At 42.7% G+C, this 24137-nt stretch overlaps 2 protein-coding genes across 3 annotated transcripts; one reads left to right on the top strand and one right to left on the bottom strand.

The window, feature by feature from the left end:
- The first annotated feature begins 411 nt into the window (after positions 1 to 411).
- Positions 412 to 10773, top strand: gusb (glucuronidase, beta). Of its 2 annotated transcripts, none has more exons than XM_062536225.1 (12): positions 412 to 694; positions 1163 to 1348; positions 1618 to 1799; positions 2462 to 2604; positions 2884 to 3071; positions 4031 to 4186; positions 4807 to 4985; positions 5219 to 5365; positions 7114 to 7198; positions 7427 to 7603; positions 7831 to 7966; positions 9001 to 10773. In XM_062536225.1, exons 1-12 carry the CDS (start codon positions 488 to 490, stop codon positions 9147 to 9149), a joined length of 1935 nt encoding a protein of 644 aa, XP_062392209.1. In that variant the 5' UTR covers positions 412 to 487; the 3' UTR covers positions 9150 to 10773. The 2 variants fall into 2 exon arrangements, with proteins under 2 accessions (XP_062392209.1, XP_062392208.1); XM_062536224.1 differs by having other exon boundaries at positions 7114 to 7213.
- A 3221-nt stretch (positions 10774 to 13994) lies between these two features.
- Positions 13995 to 23248, bottom strand: vkorc1l1 (vitamin K epoxide reductase complex, subunit 1-like 1). The gene is made up of 3 exons (XM_062536223.1): positions 22997 to 23248; positions 18546 to 18655; positions 13995 to 14762 (listed from the first exon to the last, which is right to left on the bottom strand). Exons 1-3 carry the CDS (start codon positions 23185 to 23187, stop codon positions 14536 to 14538), a joined length of 528 nt encoding a protein of 175 aa, XP_062392207.1. The 5' UTR covers positions 23188 to 23248; the 3' UTR covers positions 13995 to 14535.
- Between the last annotated feature and the right edge of the window lie 889 nt (positions 23249 to 24137).

Here is a 24137-nt window from a genome sequence, read left to right as displayed (position 1 = left end):
GGAAAAACTCCACACTTAGGCCTACAGCCAAACAGCCAAGTTGAACAGAAAGACCCTCTATGCTTAAAGGTAAGGTAACCCATAGCTACTAATCATGACAGTGAAATGGACATGCTATTTTGTGCAGGCCTATATTTGAAATCTCTTCTCGCCTCAGCAGACATCCTAATCCTGCCTAATGAAACACTGCTGAAGAAGCATATATTTAAAACATTTCAGAACTCACAATTGATCATTTGCAAGCCTGTAGTAGATCCTCGCACTAAGCATGGAGCATTTGCAGTTTGTCAACTCCAAGTTAAAAATCATTCAGCTAATGGGCCTATTTTTCCTCCTTTGCTTGCTTCCTCGTTTTCGTGCATAATATGGCCATATGACCGAAATCATGTGACAAGAAATGCGGAAGTCATCAAGAAAGTTTGCATTTCAATGTGGACACGGTAGGAGCAAGGGTGAAAGGGGGAACAGGAGACAACGAGTTGGAGATATGAAACGAGTGTGGCTTACGAGCTTTCTCTGCATGTCATGTTTTTGGAATGTTGGCTTCTCTCTGGAAAATGGAATGCTTTTCCCACGCGAATCCCCTAGCCGCGAAATCAAAGACCTGAGCGGGCTATGGGCATTCCGAGCTGATATTTCGAAGGACAGGAACTTGGGATTTCAGAAAGCATGGTTCCAAGGTCCACTGACCGAGGTAAACTTCAGTTGTTGTCGAATTATGCACGAGTGTTGTATTGTCTGTGTTGACGAAAATGTAGCCTATCAACCCTCTGTTGAAACAAATGTAGCAGTAGTCTATTGCAACATTTTGGGGGAAACTCAGCATAGGCCTACCAAACTGCGTTGGCTATATGTTTACTCGTCTCGGACATTACATTTGAAATATGATGTCTATAATCAAGTGTCTGTGTTGGCAGGCTCTTGGCTGTATTCAATTACACTTGATTCATTGAATCAATTGGTTGTCATTCTAACGCATTTTGCATCTCATTGCATAAAGCACTTGCGGTGATGACAGCCCTGTGTGTGTTTGCATAATGACGTTTAACATACTCTCTTCAGTTGCGTTTGCCCTTATTTATGCAGCCCATGTATATTGAAGGTGTGAAAACAAGCCTGACCTGAATAAACTCACACCGTTAAATCTGTCTCTGCTCTTCAGACTGGTCCAGTGATTGATATGCCCGTCCCTGCCAGCTACAATGACATTACCCAGGACGCCAAGCTCAGGGATTTCATAGGCTGGGTGTGGTATGAGAGAGAAGTGTGGATCCCAGGCCGCTGGCTGCAGGATGTGGACCGCAGGATTGTGCTGAGAGTGGGAAGTGCTCACTACTACTCTGTGGTTGTAAGTATAATGTAATTGTTAATTTTTTCTATGTATTTGGCAGTGTAAGCACTATTTGATGTAGGGTAGGCTAATTGTAAGCACTTGCCTCCCTCTCTTCTTGGTGTTCAACCTCAACTGTCTGCGTTGCTGTTCTGTTCTGTCAGTGTCAGCTCAATACTTTGCCACTCTTGAGGTCTTAAAATCCTTGTGATCCACAACCGCCATTGAGTGCTATTAAAATCCCATGTTATTTCTGTCCATTCCTGTTTTCCTTTGGAATGTTTTAGTGGGTGAACGGGGTCAAGGTGACTGAACATGAGGGTGGCCATCTTCCTTTCGAAGCGGACATCGGCTCAGTCGCACGAAAAACCCCTGGAACGCCATGCCGCATCACAATTGCTGTGAACAACACCTTGGACCTCCACACCTTACCACCAGGGTCCATCCAGCACATGAATGACCCCAAAAGGTAACCAGGCAGTCACCATATCTGTTCCACTGAACTGAAATCCATATTATTAATACATGATATGCAGATTTATTGTTTTGCTTAAAGGTCTCTAAGTCTTGTTGCATGGTCTCTAAGATGGGCAGCCCAGGCCCTGCAACAGAAACAGCCTGGTCCAGCCTGGACCATGAAACATACCAAATAGTTTTAGCCAATCACTGATGAGATGTACATTCATGACAGTTTCAGTTGCACCAGAGAGGGTTAAAGCGGAGCGAGAGGTGCAAACGTTCGAACATTTCCGCGTTCTGTTTTCGCAAAGGGAGGGGGGGGGGGGGGGGGTCTTTAAACAGACCTAGAAAGTGACGTTACATTCAAACTGAACTGCCCAATCTGACAGAGATCGATATCCCACTATGACGACTTTGCGACACGCCTCTTTAAGCAGACAGGAACTGTTCGAATTTTGCTTACATAGAGATGCATTATGTTGCTCTATCTTGTCAGTAATGAAGGATCTTTGGAGGGACGGAGGGCTAGCTCTGTTTTGTTTGAGATATCATTACCCAACCATGCTAAGAGAACCTTAAAATGGGAGTGAGTAGGCTATGTTATTTAAGAAAGCAGGAACTTGTGATTTAGGATTAACATTTTCTTTTTTTAAATAACTTTTGCATGGACAGGTATCCAGAAGGGTATTTTGTGCAGAACATTAACTTTGACTTCTTCAACTATGCTGGCATACACCGCCCAGTCCTTCTCTACACTACACCTGCTGTGTATGTTGATGATATCACAGTGCAGACATCCTATTCAGACAGTACAGGTATGATTTATTTCTCTGCCTGAGCCTCACTGTTTTTCTGTATGTTCAGAGAGCTTGGTGACCGTGGATGTTCAATGTCAGCTTATCTTGTAAACGTGGAAAATCAGTGAATAATGATGTATATTATGATAAGATAACATTCAGAATTCAAGCCATCTTGTAGTCCGACCTTGAATGTTTCACCTTGAATGTTTCACTGAAAGTTCTGCCAACGCCCTGCTCTGCTAAACCACAACATGTAACTAAATGTTTTGTCTCTCCATGTGTCTTGTGTTTAAGGGATCATCAGTTATCAAGTGTCTGTTCTGGGTAGTGACCATGCCACAGTGAAGGTCTCCCTCACGGACAAGGATGGGAAATGTGTAGCCTCTTCTAATGGAGCCAGTGGTGTCCTCAAAGTGCTCAATGTCAACCTGTGGTGGCCCTACCTGATGCATGCAAATCCAGGATACATGTACTCTATGGAGGTAAGGAGGCTTGTATTGTATGGCCAGTTCCCTCAGTAGAGCTGTGTCTACTGAATCCCGTTTGACACACAACATACACGTGAGATTTAAGGGTGAAGGATGTGTGTGTCAGTCATTTTCCCTGGAAAACTGACATTTTAATACAGATAGATAGGATCACACTACCCAAGGACATTTACACCAGGAGATGTCAGTCAAGAGCCAAGAATATCATCCCAATAATAGCCTCCTCACTGTGCTACAGTCTGGGTAACATTATATCTGCCAGAAAGCCAGTACAGAGACTTCTATCCACATCTTGAATAAGGACTGTACCTAGACCACATGTCATGATAACAAAACCTCAATGCACTTAAGTCATGCACACCAGCTTGCCTCACATAATATACTTATTTGACATGCATACTGTACTTATCTCAGTGAGACTTATCTTCTATCATCTAAGCATTTCACTACAACTAAATGTATGTGACAAATAATAATGATAATAATAATAATAATAATAATAATAATGATAAGCTTTATTTTTCATGCACAGAATGCAGCTCAAAGTGCTCTACATTTGGAGGACTTAACACATTAATAGAGAAAAAGATGACAAAATAATAACAATTCAAACAAAATAATGTATAAAACAAACATTAAATAAAACATTAACTTAAGGAAGACTTGAATAAGTGAGTCTTATTATGGAGCTCTTTGCATATAACAGCTCTCTTACCTGATCATGCGTCCATCATTTGATTATAATTTGTTCTGACTTCATAATCTACACCAGTTTGGCACATGCACATCACATTCCACCCTCTCCCATGATTGGCCTATGGCTGCCACCTTCTTGAGGAACACTGTGTCCCACGCCTGCAGCTTGTGTGCCGTGCTCAGTTCTATTCTACATTAGAGACTATCCTCAGGTAAACTGGTAAGTCAGTAAGTCATAAGTTGTCCCTGTTTTTCAGGTACAGGTGTCGGCAGAAGCCAAAAATGGTGTTAAAGAGGTGGATTCGTACACTCTACCGGTTGGCATCCGCACGGTCCAGGTCACCAACACCCAGTTCCTCATCAACAACAGACCCTTTTACTTCCACGGCGTGAACAAGCACGAGGACTCTGATGTAAGTACCAGCAGAGGGCAGCATTATCACACTCTGAATCCTTACAGTGTTACTAGTGAATAATATGGGGCATTGCCACACTCACTGTACCACTGAAGTCAAGTCAAGTCACTTTATTTATAAAGCACATTTACAACAACAGCTGTTGACCCAAAGTGCTTCACAGGTTACTTATCGTTATCTTACAAAAAAGCAATAACAAAAGGAGGATATACATAATAAATGTTGAGCTGACAATAAGGCACAAGCCAGGAATAAAAGTTACAAAACTCATAAACTAGAGATAAAACATAGAATAAATTAGTAAATAAATAGACAAATAAATACTTAAAAAATAAAATAAAACCAGTCACGATAAGAAAACAAAAGTAAGTGTGGCACAACTGCAGTGTAATAGCTTTGTTTTGAAAACTGTCAGTCCGCGTCAGAATGGCTTATCCAATATTGCCTGTAGTTATAAATGTATAGGTAATGTTTTGGAACAAGTGCCCAATTATGTCAATTCATTTGGAATCCGATAATAGGAAAGTTCACAGTAGTGGTGTTCTTCCTCTGGCGCGTCCTCTGTCTTTATTGGCAGTTTGTTTATACATGCTTTTGGTCTGCTCTGCTTTTGGCAGATCCGAGGGAAGGGTCTGGATTTGCCTCTCGTTGTGAAGGATTTTAACCTGCTCAAGTGGCTCGGCGCCAACTCCTTCCGTACCAGCCACTACCCCTACGCCGAGGAGATCCTGCAGATGTGTGACCGCCATGGCATCGTCGTCATAGACGAGTGCCCAGGAGTGGGCATCAAAGACATGTATGTGTGTTTTGTTTTCTTCACTGAATCTTTGGCGCGGGGACGCTCTGGTGCCCGTGCCACAATCGGTCAAGTTACTCTCTTTTTTTCACCAAACATGTGTTGGTATCCCTATAATTTCTGTGATCTTTAATATCTGCCAGCACTGCATATGGGCTTCTCAGTGTTTCCCTTCCTAGATTGAGGTTGTATGGGAATAACTTATTTACCTGTCGCGTGCGTGTCATCCGCAGACGCAGTTTTGATAACACCTCCCTGGCCCATCACCTGATCGTTATGGACGAGCTGGTGCAGAGAGACAAGAACCACCCCTCTGTGGTCATGTGGTCTGTAGCCAATGAGCCGGCAGCTGAGATGCCCCCAGCGGGGTACTACTTCAAGTGAGTAAGCTAGGCACTCTACTGTGAGTGTGTGTGTGGTGTGTGTGGTGTGTGTGTGGTGTGTACTCTACTGCCTTGTCTGCCAACACCTCCACAGATATGCAAGACTAGATAACATCATTTAATACTTCACATCCATATATACTGCTGCACGCATATCACACATGTCTGTAAGTAAAAAGATAATAAAGCCACAACAGATTTTTTTAATCGTAATTTGGCAACTATTAGCCGTGGCTTATACATTAATTTAGCAACTTTTCTTCAGCTATGAGGTTAATACACAGGGGCTGTGTGTGTGGGTGTGTGGTAAATCCTGAGAAGGAATGTGGTCTGAGCAGAATAGCACACCTGAAGCCTTTCATTTCAAGAGAGTCGTGAGCAGGTGTAACCTACATACCATAGACCAGGCTGCCACAGGTTGCTCCCAGGAGTTTCTGTGTACATCTGGGTAGAAGTTTATGTTACACTGTGATTGGATGTGGTTCAAGTCCTCTATCTCACTAAATCATCTAAACAAAAATGGCCCCAGATGTCCCTTTGGCCAGTTCCGTCACCATAGCTACGTAGAATCAGCCAGTTCTGCACACACGTCCCCTGTGGCAAACATATGACTGAATGGCAGAGATAGCTCTGCGCCCTTCATAGTTACTCTGTCCTCCAAGGACACAGCAAACATGGACACACCCACGATTACATGAAAACACCACCACATGTTAAAGCAATTCCAAACATGCTAGTACATGTTTTAAAGGTCAGCTGACTTGCAGGGATGGAATGGGGCTAAAAATCAGCAATGAGGACACCCAGGTCCAGACCTCTAAATTTGAAGTGAAATATTAACCTGAACAACAAAAAAAATAATTCTCCGTAGATTCCTAAGGATTCTTGAAGATTCTTCAAGTGCATTCTTAATTCAGTATGGTGTTGCCGGTATCAGTGCCTGCCGGCCAGGGATGGACTGGGACTAAAAATAAGGAGCACAGTACTTCCTCGACATGTGTTATTCCTAATGTACGTAGTAGTTTTGGTGGTAGCAAACGTCTAGACAAATAGACAATACAACTCATCCTTCCTCATTCTGTAATGAAGCGGCAACCTTTGTTTTGCGCAAGGACAAAACAACTGAAGTATTATTTACCACCAAACATGCAAATGTGTGGTCTGTGAGCGGCAGGGAGGTGGGGACCAATTTGTGTTAGTGGACTGCGTCACGTACATGAGCGCACCCAGGACTGGACCCTTAAAATCATCAGGTTGGACTTTCATATTAAACAAGTATTGAGGGGTTTCTCCTCCAAGAAAAGTGTTTCAAATTCTGGTTGCTAGTTTTTTGAATGACAATGATAACTGATAGGGTAGACATTGGCTATGGACAAGCATAAGTGAAGCATATTTATTTGGAGAGCTAGACACTGATTAGGCTACTTGATTGATGAAGTATATTGAACTACTGTAGTCCGACAGCCGTTGGATGGAATGGCCATTCTGGACTTTTCCAGAACGTCCAGTTTGCCATTCCACCCCTGCTGATCAGCCTCATTGGCAGGCCTTTGTTTTAATGGCAAACCAGTGTTTCTACCGTGTTTCTGTTATTTAGTAGTATGTATATTGTTGTAAGTCTTGCATGCATTATATACCTATTGGTTTATTAGTAGAGATGGGAGTTTATATCAGAGAGTCAGTTTAAAGAGGTGGGTTATATTGCTGTTTGTACATAATTTCTGATCTTTTCCCCCCCTTTTCAGGACACTGGTATCTCACACAAAATCCTTGGATGCGACGCGACCAGTGACGTTTGTGACGGACAGTAACTACGCCAGGGACAAAGGAGTAAGACTCTCTGCTGTATGAGCTATTCAGTGCTTTGCTGTCACTCACTAGCCTCTCCCATCTAACCGTTTCAGGAAGGAAAAAAAACAGTTGAAATAACAATTTCAGTTTAAAATAGATTGAGCTTCTACCCACATTTCCTGTTTGCAATACCCTGCTAAGTTTTGTGGTGCAGTATTACGCCAAATATGTCCCACATTAACTATTTCCCCCCCCTCTGGTATACAGGCACCCTATGTGGACGTCATTTGTGTGAACAGCTATTTCTCCTGGTATCATGACCCTGGCCACACCGAGGTCATCTCCATCCAGCTGAACACCCAGTTTGAGAACTGGTACGAAATGTACCAGAAGCCCATTATTCAGAGCGAGTATGGGGCGGACGCTGTACCTGGACTGCACAACGTAAGTCGTGGGAAGCTCTTGGCTGTGTTGCCCCCCTTATCTCAGTGTTGATGTACCATGTGTCCGTCATAGATATAGATAGCTATGCTATAGATAGCTAGCTAGATTATGAAGCCTTCCGTGGCACCACAGAAAGAGATGTGTCACCACATTTGAGGGCTGAAATATTGACTGCACTGACATAATAAGCATTAAAAATGGAAAGTGATCCGTAATTTCTTTTGCAGGATCCTCCTATGATGTTCACAGAAGAGTACCAGAGAACAGTCCTACAAAGTTACCACAATGTGTTTGACCAGAAGAGGAAGAAATATGTCATAGGCGAGCTCATTTGGAATTTCGCGGATTTTATGACGGCACAAAGTAAGGACCCATTTTGCCCTTTTCATCCTATGCCCCATTTGATAGGAAATGTAATTTTACCCACTAAATGAAATCACAATCGTGCATAAAGCTATCAGTCTTGGCTACGGCGTTACTGCTGGAATGTAGGCCAAAGCCAGGTATGGAAATCTCTGGGCTGTCTCTCCTGCGAGGGCAGCTTGAGTGGGGGTGGCAGGCTGGCAGGGTACGTCATTACCAGCTGAGCTTGTGAGCATGCCAGGCCCCAGTCCCCCAGCACCACCACCACCAGCACCACCACCACCACCGCCGCCACTATCGCTATATGAGTCTGTCAGTGCAGCGTTCCATAGGTGTTTCCATTATGGGATGCCAAGGTGATTGCTGTCACCAAGGGCCTCATGCGACCCCTATCTTGCCTGACATGACCATGTGTAGTGATATGAAATGGTGATGCTACAGTACATTCAGGTGAAGTCCCATGTGGACAAGTTTGGCTCTCACTCAGGCAAAAAATGTCACCTGCAAACTGAGGACATCATTATTCACCGAGGCACTGCCTTGTTTGGATTATTTAGCATACAGCTCTTTGTAGTTCTTCCTTCACGATCACATCGCATTGGTTTACACATTTCAAAGTCGGTTAACTGTCTAATGATGCCCGTCCACATCTCAGCCAAACTCCCGTCAAGGGTGTCCGCGTGCTTGACATGCTGTGGTGTACACATCTGGTTCTTGAGAGACTGCCATGACAAATGAAGCTGGTAGGCTCCTGCATCGTGTCCACAAAGTGGGAAACTTGGCACGCCTGGTTCGCAGCCGGTGGAATTTACAGAGGAGGCTTTACGGAGGCAACTCCCGGCTCCGACCAGCTCAGTCATGCCAGTCTAAGGTCACAGAAATCACCCTCCACCGAATGCCACAGATTCCTCCCTCAAGGCAAATTTAGGTCTTAGGTTTTTCTGCTTTCCTTCTCTCCAACTTTGTCTTCGGCCTTGTGCCAAACAACTCAAGTAACCCTCTCCTCTCCTTTTTCACTCCACTTCCCTTCCTAGCCATCACTCGTGTTGTGGGGAACAAGAAGGGCGTCTTCACGCGTCAGAGGCAGCCCAAAGCTGCAGCCTTTCTCCTGCGGGACCGCTACTGGAGAATAGCCAATGAGACGGGCATGCTTCCGGTCTGGGCTAAGTACCCCTGCTCTTAACGCGAGGCCTAGACTCGGCTGTGAGCACAGAGAAATGGGCACTGTATGGGAGGCGTACAGCCGCCTAAGTGCCTTACAAGATTTGTTGTTGTTGTTGTTGTTACTATACTTAAATGTGAATCTACATCAGAGCTGGAATTGTATTGTAGTTTTGTATAATCCCAGCAATGCCTGAGAATTGTATTTCAGTTCATGTGGCTCTCCACATCAGGTGATGTGCTTTTGTTTTTATTTGTTTTTGTTTATCACTCATTTGAGTGCTAGGATTCGAGTGGGGAAAACACACATGCACAAACACAGAATTGCTTCGGTGGTGGAAAAAAAGGTGAACTTTTTGTGTGAAATTTTTCACAAAAAAATTTTGGCAGACCTAGCAGACGTATCATAACTCTTAACTAAATACTACCATTGATTCATCATCTATCATGTTTTAAAGCAACACTAAAGAGTTTTTTTGTACCTTAAAATAATGTTTCCAAAATCATTTCAGTGGTTCATCAACTCGTAACAGTGTAAACGGCACTTTTGCATTCACTTTGCGTTCCTCTATCGCCTATAACCGCACTATGAAGTTTACCAGATCAGGTAGCGGATCTGTTGTCAGATGGAATGAGACATAAAAAAATACAAATTTGACTTCAATGTCGCAGTTCTGCTTCGATATTCGCAATACAATCATACTTTCATAAGATCTTGCAATATATTCTACCTTGTCTGTGGACATCGTTGTTTGCAGCATAAACAAATAGCGTGCGTGCGACAGAGAAGTGCTTTAGTGTTGCTTTAATATGGCTGTGGCAGCATACTTATTTTGACTGTAACACTGAAGTCGCTTTGCCTTTATTGCTGACAAGCACACCAGTTATCAGTGTCCCTCCTTTGAAACACAGTCCATCAATTCACCCTTTGTGTGGAGAACATTCCAAACATCCATGACATTCCACCTGCTTTTACCTTGCACCAATATACACTGAAATTCTTGAACTGCAGCCTCTGAGCATACACAGTAAAACCCCTTTAGCAAGGATATGAAAATGCACTAGTTCCAAGGACTAGTCACATGACTTGTGTCATATTCAAGTTGTTCTAAATCTTGCCCTTGAGATGGGGGGGGGAAACAGGAAGATGCTGTGCTCTCTCTGAACCAGTAACATTATGTGCAGCTGGCCTGTCCTTTTCCTTTTGGATTGTCCTGTCCAAATGGCATGAAGCACTTGAATGTAAATGTGACACCGTTGCCTGTCTATAGGTTCCCAGAGGAGATAAATCATGTGCGCCCACTGTACTGTAACTATAAGTAGCAGAGCTACCATAAAGATGTCCGAGTCACGACCGGGTTGAGTTAAGTACAGGCCGTCTCCATTTAGTGCGGAATACCAGCAGGTTGAGGTGACTCTATACTGCCAAACCATTGCATTGGCTTCTAATGGTTAATTCTGTGTATTATATTATTGCAGAAAACATCATTGCAGGCATTCCTTCCTTCTATGCTGGACAATGATCCATGAGATTGTATGTCATTTTTTAAATCAATAGAGAGTACATGTGTGTACATTTGTCTTAATCATGCTGAAAGAACTCAGAATGTTATTTTTCTATATCAATAAAATAAAGTTTTAAAAAAGGAAGACGTAAGTGTGTTCTGTAATTTTGGAAACTATGCACACACTGGACTAGGAAGAAAACTATTTCTATAGATAGACTACATACTAGTGTGTGTGTGTGTGTGTGTGTGTGTGTGTGTATATGCTATATATAATAGTCCACACACTGGACTGTCCACCTCAATAGCAATAGACAAAAGAGGGCGCGGAGGGCTTATTTTTCTGAGGGAATGTTTTAATGGTAGACCATTTCCACACAACAATGAGATGATTCTTTTTTTATAGTTCACTGAAGTGTATTCTCTCCAAATTGCTCTTCAAACACAGTTAAGAAAGTGGATTTTATCCGATTGTTTTTCTACACTGTTCTCCCGTTCTTGTAACACTTTTCCATGTAAGAAAATACAGCATTTATTTTCTTAAACTTATATTTGGCAAATACAGAAGCAAACCTAAACACAGTTTTCCTCCAAAATAAAAAGAAACCCTTGATTTTTAAAAAGTGACAATCGACGATGACAAGGGACCCCAGACTTCCAATCCTTGTTTTTTTTTTAGTTTGTTTTGTCTGCTAAAATAACCTATAATGTTAACAGTCTAGACAGCTAAAGGGCTAGATTTCACGACACAGCCCCAACACATTGAAAAAAAATTAAAAAAAACTTCTCACTAGCCTGACAAGACATAAGGACTCAACCTTTCACAGATATTGGGATACAAGGTATCAATGGTCAACAAAATATGCTACCTATAAATCAGATGAAAATGTGAACAAGAGAATAAAAACAGTGGTATGTGGGAAAACAGAAAAACACAGCAACTAGTGTAACGCCAGACAATGTTGTTTATTTTACGTCTTTTATTGGTTGGGTTTTTTTTGGTGGGCCTCTGCTAACGGACATCCAATACGCATGTTACATTACACATCCTTAAAGTGACCTCCAATCTCATCTGCACACACCTTCTCCAAGGCAAGCAGGAGCGCCTGTTCCTGTCAGCTGGACCAACAGGGCTGCACTGCTGCTCGGACCTGGCCAAGGCCCAGTGAACATACAGAAGGCACTTTTAGTGGACATCAGGACTGCAGCAGCTCTTTTGCTTGCTCTTCATTTTGTGGTTCACATTGTGAGCTACATATGAACACAAAACACCTCTCCAGTTGGGTTTCGCCTGAATTTAAAAGTTATTTTGATCTGATTTAGCCATTTTTTGGACGCCAAGAAGACAGGTTTTTGCTAATTGTAGTGTCTTCATAATTAAAAGTGTACTCGTCATTCAGAGCAGTCAAGAAGCAGTAATATGCTGAGGGGTTCTCTCACAGGACTCGGACGAAAAGGCAACAAGTCCTTGCTCAAATATACACCTTGGTTTTATTGATCATGGAATCATCTTTATGCTCAGGGCCATGGTAGCAGTTTCTTTTGACACAGGCGGTTAGGCTGTAATCGTGAGTAATGGGCCTGTTAAAAGGTGTTATTAAGCCTGTGGACATACAAGATCTGCAACATTCTCTTTCCAGCGTTTCTAGAGCAGATAAAAACTTTTCTCAAAGATCAACTTAAGTTAAAACAATAAAGTAGAGCGGAACACAGCAATCTGTCATTCACTAATCTCTCTGGCTAGTCCTTTCAACCATAGGTGAATGGAAAAAGCTGTATTTTAGCACAAAGAGACAGACTTTATTCACCAGGAATTTCACATGGATTTACAGTGAGAAACCCTGACCTAAAAGACAACTGCAAAAAAAAAAAAGAAACACGTCCAATGAATGTGCACATCGTTTTGACACCCAATTCAGAAGCAGTAATACACATGAACACTGACATCCGCTCTGCTGTGTGGGACATCACACCAAATGGCCTGCTAGAACCAATCCAACAGTTATTAGTGAGATTGATCTAGGACACAAAACACAGACAAGTAAATGTTGCGCCACTTGCTCCTGATATCATGCCTTCTGGCACGAAAAGGAGCATATCTCATTTACCATGATGGACCATCAACCACTAACAAGGCGCTATGATATCTAAAAGCTGTTTCTGCTGGCATCTTCTGTAGCTACTCCTAAAAGCTTGGGATGTTATCGAATGGGGACAATACTGAGAGGTAGTGGCTAGGGCACCGGGCATTGTGGGTAATGTTGTTTTCAAATTCAAAAACACAGCAACACACATTAGACCACTATGAGAGGGATCTAGACCTTGCTTACAGCAGTGAAAACATACTCAAAACATCTAATAAATTACTGAAGCTATAGTATGACATGTGGCATACAAAATAAAAAGTTTAGAGCTGTTTACTGTCGTATCCGTTTACCATATCCTCACCATCCCGTCAGCAGGTTATTCAAATGCACACTTGGAGACAGTTAAGGGGGACGTGTAGTAGCTGTGGTGTACGCTTTCCATGTTAACCACTTTAAGAAACAATGTAAAGTACAGTAATACAAAAAAATGCAAGAGAAGGTCATGAGACAGTGACTGTGAGGAAAGTGAAAACCAAGAATAACGGGGAGAAGACGAGAAGAAGGTATTTTCACATCACGGTTCTGTTAGGCACATAAGTCTAATGGTTCCCCTCCTGTGTGTCAGGAATGCTTGGAACAAAAAATATTTACAAGGTTTCAGAAAGAAAATACAGACGAAGGTGCTATTCTGGAGAGTAGGCTTAGTAGAAGAGAGAAAGAGAGAGAGGGGGGGAAAGAAACTCTGGCCCTGAAGACTGAAGGAAAGTCTCAAATAGAGGTTGTTCAGATCATGTCAAACCTCAACCGGTAGGTGTTCTGAACGCATCCAAGCGACAGTATACCTGTTTGCTCACTGTGAGGGACTCACTTAGTGCATGCACATCATCACACCTGTTCAGCCAGTTGACATCACAATGCTTCTCCTTAGTTCGGATTTTTTTTTTGTTCTTTTTTTTCTTTTTCTTTTTAGCCTTTACATCTGTTTTATCCTTTACACTAAAACACAATCTAGCTTGGAATATTGCTCAGCAGCTATTTACAGATTGCAAAAAACAAACAGAAAAAAAATCAAAAAGAAAACAACAAAAGAAAAAGGACAAGGGAACCGATGAACACACACAAGGTCTCACATTCTCCCATGTTTTTAAAATTAGTGGTCCTCCTCGGAAAAAAAAAAAAAAAATCACTGTAAACATAAGAAATTACACTTTTTTGTTGATGTTAATCCTTATTATATCTTGTTGTGGAATCATATCAGAGAACTGTACAGTAACCTCATGATCATGCATGTTTATTTTTGTTGAACCCATAATTCGTCTCCTCTCAGTACAGTTTGGGAACCTGGGAGCAGGACTGTCCCCTTGGTTTCAAGTAATCGCCATCATCACCATCGCCACGTCACGCCTCGTCCTGTTACACCGATGTGTCTCGCTTCTCTCGGCCTCGACTTTCTCTTCAGTAGCAGGATGTCATCCATGATCAGTACTGGAGATTCTGCAAGTGCTTATTTGTGTTTTTTTTTCTTTTATTTTCTTCTTCTTCATCTTTTAACCCCATCCCTTATATGAGTATTCGTTTTGGGTAGAGTAAGGGAATCTAACAAAGCGAATATGGACAAATAGATATTTTTTTTCCGTTTTTAAATCCTTCCTTTGTTTTTGCGACTTGTGATCTCTGGCCCCTAATTTTTCACAATTTTTTTTTTTAGACACAGAATGAACATTGTATGGAAGCAAGGTCTCCTGGTGGCAAGTCAAAAGTTCAGAGGTCACATTTTTTTTCCTTCTTTGTTGGTTTGTTGTTGTTTTTCTTCTTCTCAGTCCTGCTTAGCTTGAAGCTGTTGCTTCCAAGCCTCATTCAAGTAAACAAGTCGCTTATAGTTGAGGACAAAGAGAATGAAGTTCAGTGCGTATGTGGTGACACAGATGATGCAGAAGTCCTTCAGAACGAAGTAGAGAATGTACCCCAGGTAGAGGGATCCCATCACCGAGGCGATGGACGTACTCATGAGGATCAGGGCTGCCATGGCACTCACCGTCATTCCTACACACACACACACACACACACACACACACAGAGGGGGGTGGGAGGGGTCAGAGCCTTGGGAGTGCACACACACACTGCACCTGGTACCTATCACACTTGTGCAATGCACGTGGCTTTAGGCATACACACAGACACACACACACACACACACACACATACCAACTAGCCCATCTTTCTCACACACACATGCACACACACACATGCACCTTGCACTCACTCTCATGACATTATTCAAACACACACTTGGGTAATCACAAAATGACACACAGATACAGTACATGTGTACTTATTCACACACTGACCAGAGGACTACACTCAATTTAAACATGACGGGGGAGAATCTCAGCCACCGCAATATGACCGGCGCTATTCACATTATCTCATAATCCCACCAATAACAAGAACCTTATTAGCGCACGTCTGTATAGGAAGCCTCTTTATTAAATTAAAATAGGTCCGTTGCCGTTTCCCACAGAGCAGCAGGGGCCCTGATGGGTTTTTGTTTAGAGTTCATGGAGGGGGGAAAAAAAAGAGGGGGAAGGAAATAAGAATCTGCAATCAGCTCCAACGTGTGGCTAACGTTCGAGTCACCCTGCCAAGCAAATAAAAACCTAATGGATAAGGAATGACTTATTAAGCCAATGTTTTCCAAATCAAGTATGAGAGAGGCATGGTGACAACGTTTTCATCAGAAGCATTTGGTTCACACAAACTGTACACCCTCAGCGACCTGACATCAAACTCCAGGGTGTACACATCCTAAACAGGAAGTAGGGAAACTGCACTGAGCGATCTCACCCGTTTAGCTGCTCCTTGAATAGAAGTGACAAGGATTATTGAGAGGGAACTCAAGATGATATTTTAACTCAAGGCCCCTATGGTGTGAGCCTGGCTTATCTGCGTGTGCTCTGAGTCATACAAATAAAGATCAAGTTCAGACATCTGACAGAGGCACACACATGCACGCACAAACACGCACAAACACACACACACACACACACACATGCGCACACACCTACACGCACACACCTACGCACACACACACTGTCCTTTTCATACTGAAGCCAGGGATAGGGTACGGCAGTGCTGAAGGTTGTATCGTGCCCATCCAGGTGTCCGCCTGCTCGCTCGCTCGCTCGCTCACTGGAGCTCTCTGGGCCCTCCACTGAGCCGCCCCCTCATTGATGTGTCAGCAGAGAGCAGGAGTGACCTTTTCCCCACTCCAGCGAGACACAGAGAGCCAGATGGGGGGGGGGGGGGGGGGGGGCTCCTCTGTCCCTCCTTCAAAGAGGGCTGTTTCCGTATAGAGGACATTTAACACACACATACACGTGTGCTGTTAGCTGGCTATTTATAGGGACGAGATTTCATTAAGGCGGGGGGGGGGGGGGGGGCAGCTCTAACAAGGACAGCATGAGGCAGCACGTATGATGTTTAACACGAGAGGCAACCAACGGTTAAATTACTGGAGCTATAGTAAAAAAAGGGATCCAACGACCAATCCAACCTCGATCAGCCCATGAGGATTCAAAGTAGAGCCATAAACGCCCTCAGATATATGGGTCTTAATCAGCTTCATCTCTATAGGCCCCATACACTGAATGCTTTTATGAAAGCAATTCATCAGGTTATATTTATTATCATCCATTCATACCCTGATAAGGCCACCTGGACAGTACTTGTACGGCTATCTTTGGAATCACATTTGAATGGCCATTTGACTCCCAACAGTGTCCTGACAAACCTCATACCACAGAGTTAGATATGGAAGAAAGCCTGTTTGGCATGAACACTGGTGTGAGCGCACAGGCGCCAGGGACGGCACGTAATACTTCCAGGGTAAAACCAGTACCTGGATATGACCTGACTCAGCTTTAAAAACCCATCCATGCGCTGAGCTTCCATTGGCCGAGTCAATGGTGTGCTCCAATGATGAACTCTCTGCCCACTGGGTTAATTGTTGACAGCAGTAGCCAGAACCCATATACGGTATCACCTGAGAACTAAGCGTTTGAGCAACCACTGAAACGTTCCCAGGCATGCCACAGGTTGAGCTGCACTTATCAATGTGACGTTGGACAGCTGCAGGCAAGGTGCAAGATTCCTTGAAAGAGAACACATATTCATCTGAGAGACATGAACAGTTGAGGGCTGGAAGTTAACAGCCGCTGTGCAAGCACATCTCAGATTACGCTCCCACTTTTGAGCCTTCACCCACTAACCTGGAGACGGGCACAATCCACCTCATAACAGAGAGGAGCAGCCAACGTTAAACAAATCAAATATGATACTTGATCCCACTTCAAAAGAAACAGTTATTTAGGAAGCTGGGAGTTCTTTATGTCAGTATTTAAGGCAAAGGTCAGAATCCTAAACATTCAGCAGATCCCAGAGTTGCTTCAGAGTTGTTCTTGAAATGGGTTTTTGACTAAAGTCCCTTTCCCACATGAGCGAGACATCCGGATGTCAAACGGATATCAAACGGGTGGCTGTATGTGGGAACGCAAAACTCTGGTATTTTCTTACCCGGAACTCACCCTACTAGCCCCCTAGTACTACTTCTAGATGTTACCCGGGTGCGCTTAGGTGGGAACGCAGCCGGCACAGTTCTGGGTAGAGATGGGGGGCGTACCGATGACGTATAGAAATGCGCCCTTGCAGCCTGCTTGCAGCGCGAGGCAGAAAGTACAAATTGCCATGGTAACGATAAACATTGCCCTACGAGTATGAACACAGACGAGAACACCGGAGTACAGAAAACAGTGACATTTTGTTGTGTACGTACAATAAAAAATTAAACTGCAATCACGTTGTTGTGTTTGTTGCGGGACAGGCAGGATTATCCTTGCAAACGTGAATAGCTTGAAGTGTTGTCGATTAGCTTGGAACTAGCTGTTTATTACAGTGGTTAGCAATTAACAGCTAATAGTTAACGTCGCTGTTATTTAGCATTGTTGCTTTTTGTAGGAGTTGGGAAGGAGCCTCAGACCTCTGTGTGCTGTTTATATATTTTCCAGGTGTGTCATTATTTTCTATTAATTTGTTGTGTTGGATGTTTATACCAGAGAGGGTTGAAGTAGAGCTTTGTTTATACTGTGGTCCTGGCGTTAGCTATTTTTTCCTCTATGCTAGCTCCCGCTGACTAGCGAGCTAACTACTTCTGTTGTTTCATGATGTTTTGGATCTGATGTAAGTTCGCATCATCCAGGCAACACAGCACAACAACGCATTTATTTAGCGTCATCTCCCTCCCCCTGCAAGTGCTGACATTGCCCCACCCTTCGTGGCTCCTACTCGGGTCTAGTGTGAACACAATTACCCGTATCTCACTCGGACATAAAGCTCATGTGGGAAACGTCCGTGTCGTGCCTCTACCGGGTAAATATGTCCGGGTAACTTCTAGAAGTTAGGTGGGAAAGGGACTTAAGCGATCTGTCGCCTCAAAGGGTGTTGATAGTAGGACGAGTTCACTAAACCTTAATCTCCCCATTTTCGATTCATGGCATCACAACACACATGAAGCCAGAGGTTGTGAACTAATCTAGTGGGCCATCACATTTGTGGGCTGTAGTATTTGTGGTTTTACAGCCGCTTATTGTCCATAGTAGCTTTCTGTACTAGTGTATTAGTTTTACAAGTTTGGACACCAAGCCACCACGTCATTCTTGAAGAACAGATTGACTAAATAACATATACTTTAGACATACACAGCACATTTTAACCAAGAACAAGAACACTCTTGAAATAGCGACTGTTAACCTGGCGACAAGACATACTCACCAAGCAACAGCTGCAAGATGTAAAAGATGATTCCGTACACACTGTTTGGCTGGTTCATCGCGCTGTCATTTCCAAAGATGGAGCCCAGGAGCCCGAATCCTCGCCCCCATCTGGAACAGAGATCATAAATAACGAATATAAATAGATAAGAGTTGGTGATGCGGGACAGCTCTGTTGGGGCTTTTTCGTAGTGCAGTGCATATTCCACGTGACACAGGGAAGATATATGTTTCATTTGTGCAGGACACAATTATTAAATGCAAACACAGAATGATGTGTGAAACCTGGGGCCATTCTGAGATTTTGTGGTTTAAAGGAGAAGTTTCCCTCTGTCATTTTGTTTGTGCAAAATAGCCTTCAAATTTCCCCAGGGGTCACAAGAAATCCCCTTTCTGTTTAAAACCTCAGCATCAAGTAATTTTTCCTGTTTAACTAACACTTGAAAACCAGACAACTGGTAGCTCTGTGCACAAGTATGTTGGGTGCTGATGTTTGGAGTTGAAACAAACAAACAAAAAAAGAAAACCAAGAAACACACCGAGAGCACAACATAACCCCACCTACATGACACCAAGAACGTGTCCCATCAAATCAGCCATGACAACATTATAAATCCTCTGTAACCTCTGGTAACCGGATAACCTTTGTTCCGCTGGGCCCTACAAGTCATGTTCTTGCGGACTTCATCTGGCCTGGCCAGCTACGCCTGGTCCAGTCAGCGAACAGAAGATAATCTACAGCTCCGGCTGGAAGGGCCTGTGACGCAACCCCCGGCCACTCGTTCGGTGGCTCCACTCCACTCCACTCCCTGCTTCCTCTCAGAAATCACGCCATTTAATTGTTGAGGGCGGACTTTGATCAACATACTGTCCCCAAATCTGTATTAAAATGTGCAGTGAAAAGCTGACTTGAGTTAATATCTATAAAATGCTGGCAAAAGATTAAGGCTTTCCCTGATTTACTTTGGTGGTCAGACGCAGCTCTTACGATCATTGATTAAATTTTTCTTCTTTGGTGAAATTGCGACATTAATAATGCATGCAGAGTGTTACTGGGATTGAGGTATGGTACCACCGGACAGTTTATTACGCAAGATTTTATAGCCTGGGCTAGTTCCTATGTAATCTACCTAATAAAGTGATTAGACACATTCCAGTTGCATGGGTACAACTGGGTACGCCAAGCAATTCACATCTGATACATTGGGTCAGAAGCAATCAGTTTGGTAATGTTTTGTAATGATATCATTTATAAGACAACCTGATGTCACCTTGATATCATTTATAAGACAACCTGATGTCACCTTGTTGTGTAATTCACAGTTTCAAAAAGGTACCAAAACGAGGACCACAATACCCCATGCAAACTCTTTTGCCAAACATCTGATGTACAACTAAACCACCTCAGGGCATTGAAACCAACTCTCACTTTGCACTGCACTACTTTCAGGCCTCATTTGATCAGCGTGTGTATGGTTAAGGTCCCGAGGCACACTGATCTTTCTCCACAGGTGGGTGAACACAGCAGCTGTGCCAATTTGCATTGTCTTCCATTCAAAATAACGGACAGATGTATGCAGACTAACCTGTCTTGAGTCAACTGAATGTGCAGAATCAGCTGACTCTGTCGGACGCAACTGAATGTGCAGTATATATAAGCAATAGATGATCAATGACAAACACCAGCAGGTTAAAAACATGTCAGCCACACATTTCTGGACCCATTCTGCTCAAGTTTGCATGTGCAAACAATTAACAGCTGCATTTAGGCATTTAAGTTAGATGCTGTGAATTCAGAATTTCTCAGGGTTTAAATATACTCCAATATGTCTTTGTTCATGCAACACAGATACCAATGTCGGAGATATGTGTGTCTACAGTACAAGTATACTAGTTTTTTGTCTCAGCGCATAAGCTCAATCACACTGTTTGAAACAACGTCGGTCTCAGCATTATGTAAATCTAATTACTCTTTCATTGAAAAACTTTTTTAGGTCTATAGGTCTACTTTCCTCTGCTCCTTCATAAAAGCTTCCTACCTTCAAGTACGGTTGCTGGTAATCTAATAAGCTATGATTCGCTGAAGCATTCCCACGGCACACACACAATAATTAAGAGGGAATGCGAGTCTCATCAAGAGTTTCCCGATTGAAATTCAAAAAACGTATCATAGTTGGAAAGATGGGCAGCTCAATGGAGAGAGGAATCTCTGAGACTTTCTTCCTAAAACAGCTGTCAAAATGTGCAATCAACAAGTTGGAGTATTCGCTTACAACCCTTACAAACCGGTCTGGCAATACAAAGTCTGGCAATACGAAGAGTTGGAGTCAAACAGACATCCCATTTGAGTGATGTTGCAATTAGGCCAATTCTGTATTTCTCCGTCTTGAGATGTCATGACCTTGACTTGTAATTTCACCCAATTACACAATTTCACAGTGCATCAGGGATAGCCATACTATAGTGTGCGTCTGTGCTCGAACTCGGTGTTCCTTATTATGTCAAACTTGTCTATACCTAAACAACTTGAGACCTTATGCAGTTTAAGTTAGTCTTACAAGTGGACACCAACAGTTTCTACATGCTGACGAGAGTGGTCGTGACACCATTCACCACCATGCCTCCAAAACAGGAATGACAAATCCATGAAAGAAGAACTGTAACTGAAGAAGTGTAACTGAATAACTGTGTTGTAGATTTGATGTTTAGAGGAAAAATTAGACTTCCCTATTCTCTGTGAAGGAATCACCTCTTTCAACAGGACATTCTCCAGTTGGTACAACTCTTAACATAGTTACAGGTCGTCACATGATAAACTCTCCAGAGATTGTTCTGATCAATGCCCTCAGACTCCCTGGCTCTCTACAGAAGCACCCCAAAGACACAAATCACAGGGCAAGGATACCAATTTACATATAATACATAGGTACAGAAGATTCCATTTAATGCATCAAAAACTATTTACTAATTTAGTTCAATTTGGTGTGCTTCAACATGTCTGTTCTGATTACCTATGGTATAACCAGTAGCCTACTTTTAGGATCAAATTGTATTCCATAATGTAGCCTAAGTTTACAGCTACATATGTGTCAGAAGTCAAGGATAATTTAATTTCTGCTGGAATAAAACAAGTAGACCTTAATGTTTCACCTAAACTTGTAGGCCATGTCCATGATTTAACTCACATGACAGGCCCCTGAAGCGGTGCATGCTAGAAAAGGAGCGAGGGGATCAGCAGAGTCTTCCTCATGACTCAAAAAAAAAAAAGGAAAAGGACTAACTAACTTTCAACATAGCAAACGCCAAACATAGGTAGGCAGCACTAATACAAGCAGAACATATAAAAGCATGTAAAATGATTAAAGACGTGTCTGCATGTCAAACACCCAAGCATGTTGTGATGTCAGAGCAAATGTGGTCAGTGTGCTAGTTAAGTTCAAATTTGCCCCAAATGACAAACAAACATTAAAAACCTCTCGCAACAGCCTTTCATCACAACCCCATAACCAAATCATGAATGTGAGATACCCAAGACAGGCTATGAACACTGACAGACATTACCTATAGCTCAGAAAGAACAGGGTGACATTTTACATGTTCTTATATACATTTTATTAATGGATAGAGTGGGAGAGTGAGGATACGATTGAAATATTACGATAAAAGTTGTCATTTTAGATTATGAAGTATGGTGCATTGGTCCTTACACGGCGTCATCACTCTCAAGCCACAGGCTCTGGAGGCTGACTGCGCCTTTCGCCGCCAATCATATGCATCGAATAACCTCAAGATCGTTTTCTCATAAACAAACTTCGATAGGGTCCATAGAAATAAAACTCTTTTGTTTGGAAACTGGGTAACAAATTAAGGATGACTGAATAAGCAAAGCGAAATATCTGAAGCTGTTCAACAATTGATGACATGGCTAACTAAGATTTGCTACCAGTTATCATAGCTAGCGATAGCTAGTTATTCAAACACAATGAACTGGTGTTAGCCAGCTGAATGATCGGTTGATGACAAACTTATACACAAATCAAGCATTGTCAGAATTTAAAGGCAGAATAACAAAATAATGTCAGTTAAACCGCATAACAACTAAGCTGCCTTGCTCATATCTGTCCACTTAGCAGCTAGCTAGACTGTCAACTGGGCAAATCGCTAATGTTGGTTATGCTAGCTGCCCAGTAGCTAGCTATGCGAAATTAATGTTACTGTAAACATTTGAAATAGTTTAACAAGTCAACAATGCACCAACTGACAAAAACATTTGTCAAAACATGAACGTCACCATGCAAAATGTGTGTTGACATGTATTAACCTGTATGCTTGTATGGTAAGTGATGTTAGCTACGACCAAAGACCGCTGTTTCAGTAAGCTAATAGTCAGCTAACGCTGCTAACTCACTCACAAAATAGCGCCTCAGCCCATTGAATTGAACGTTACAGTACCTGGAGGTGAAGACTTTGGAACAGCTTATTGAGTTGCTCAGGTCGCATAGTGCCCGATATTTCGAGTCCTTTTCGTTTTCTCGTTCTACATGAAAGGCGTATAAAGATAACATAATGCCAAGTAGGCATACAAGGAACCTGACTATTCTTTCCCATCGAGGGGTGGACACTCTCAGGACGGGCGCCGCCATTTTTCCCGGCCTTGCTCTCACACGCAGCCTCCTACCATTGAGGGCTACGAGTTCTGCTACGTGTAAAAGCGTCAGGATGTGCAACTCCACCAGGGGCGTGTCACCCGTCTCGCCACCTCTCGTCCACTAGGGGCTACTGTTCTTACATAACAAAAGTAGGAGTTCATCATGGGTTCTCAAAGGTTTGACACATTATGAATAATTTTATTAAGAGTTTGACAAAGACATGCCTTACATCAGCATATGCCGGACTAGATAAGCCTATTTAATCTCTGCCCGGCTTCATTTGGCAAATCAATTATTATGTTGACTTTATGTAGATTGCCTATGCACTAGGCCTCATCTTTGCCACCAGACACTCAGCCATATGCTTATAACCTGCCCTCTGATAGGCACTTCAGATTCAGTGTTTTAGAGTCTATCAGAGGACAGGTTATAAATAAAAGCTATATAGGTATATATAGGTTATACATAACATTTAGACAGTATAGGTTTTACAGTGGTGACTGTTTGTGCTATGGCTAGAGACTGTAAAGCCTGTGGTAAGCCTGCACTCAGATAAAGCACATTACTGCTCATCATTTTCTCTTGCCATGGAAAAAAAAAATATGCACGCCTAGACCAGGGTGATGCTAAATTGTACTTCACTGGAAATTCTATCAGTGGTTAGCCAACACTGAAGGTTCATCATGGTGATAGGCAAAATTCGTGATGTGGTCATTTTTTCTTTTCATACCACAAGGACAGAATTTCCTTAATTAAGTTGTTCAAACGAAACAAAAACAAACCTGGACCTAGTTGTACTCTGAACGCTTTGGCCAATGGAAATGGATATGTTTTGTCAGGCCAAAACAAAATCAGTCTCTTCCAAAGCAAACTCACACTGCCCCATAGTGGTGTCTAACGGACTTGTAATATCAAGTGAGGAGTGGTAATGGGGATTTTAAATA

The sequence above is a fragment of the Sardina pilchardus genome, chromosome 5, assembly GCF_963854185.1.
Source record: "Sardina pilchardus chromosome 5, fSarPil1.1, whole genome shotgun sequence".
Classification (NCBI taxonomy): domain Eukaryota; kingdom Metazoa; phylum Chordata; class Actinopteri; order Clupeiformes; family Clupeidae; genus Sardina; species Sardina pilchardus.
The sequence above is the reverse complement of the archived record's forward strand: the minus strand, read 5'-3'. Positions and strand labels throughout refer to the sequence as shown.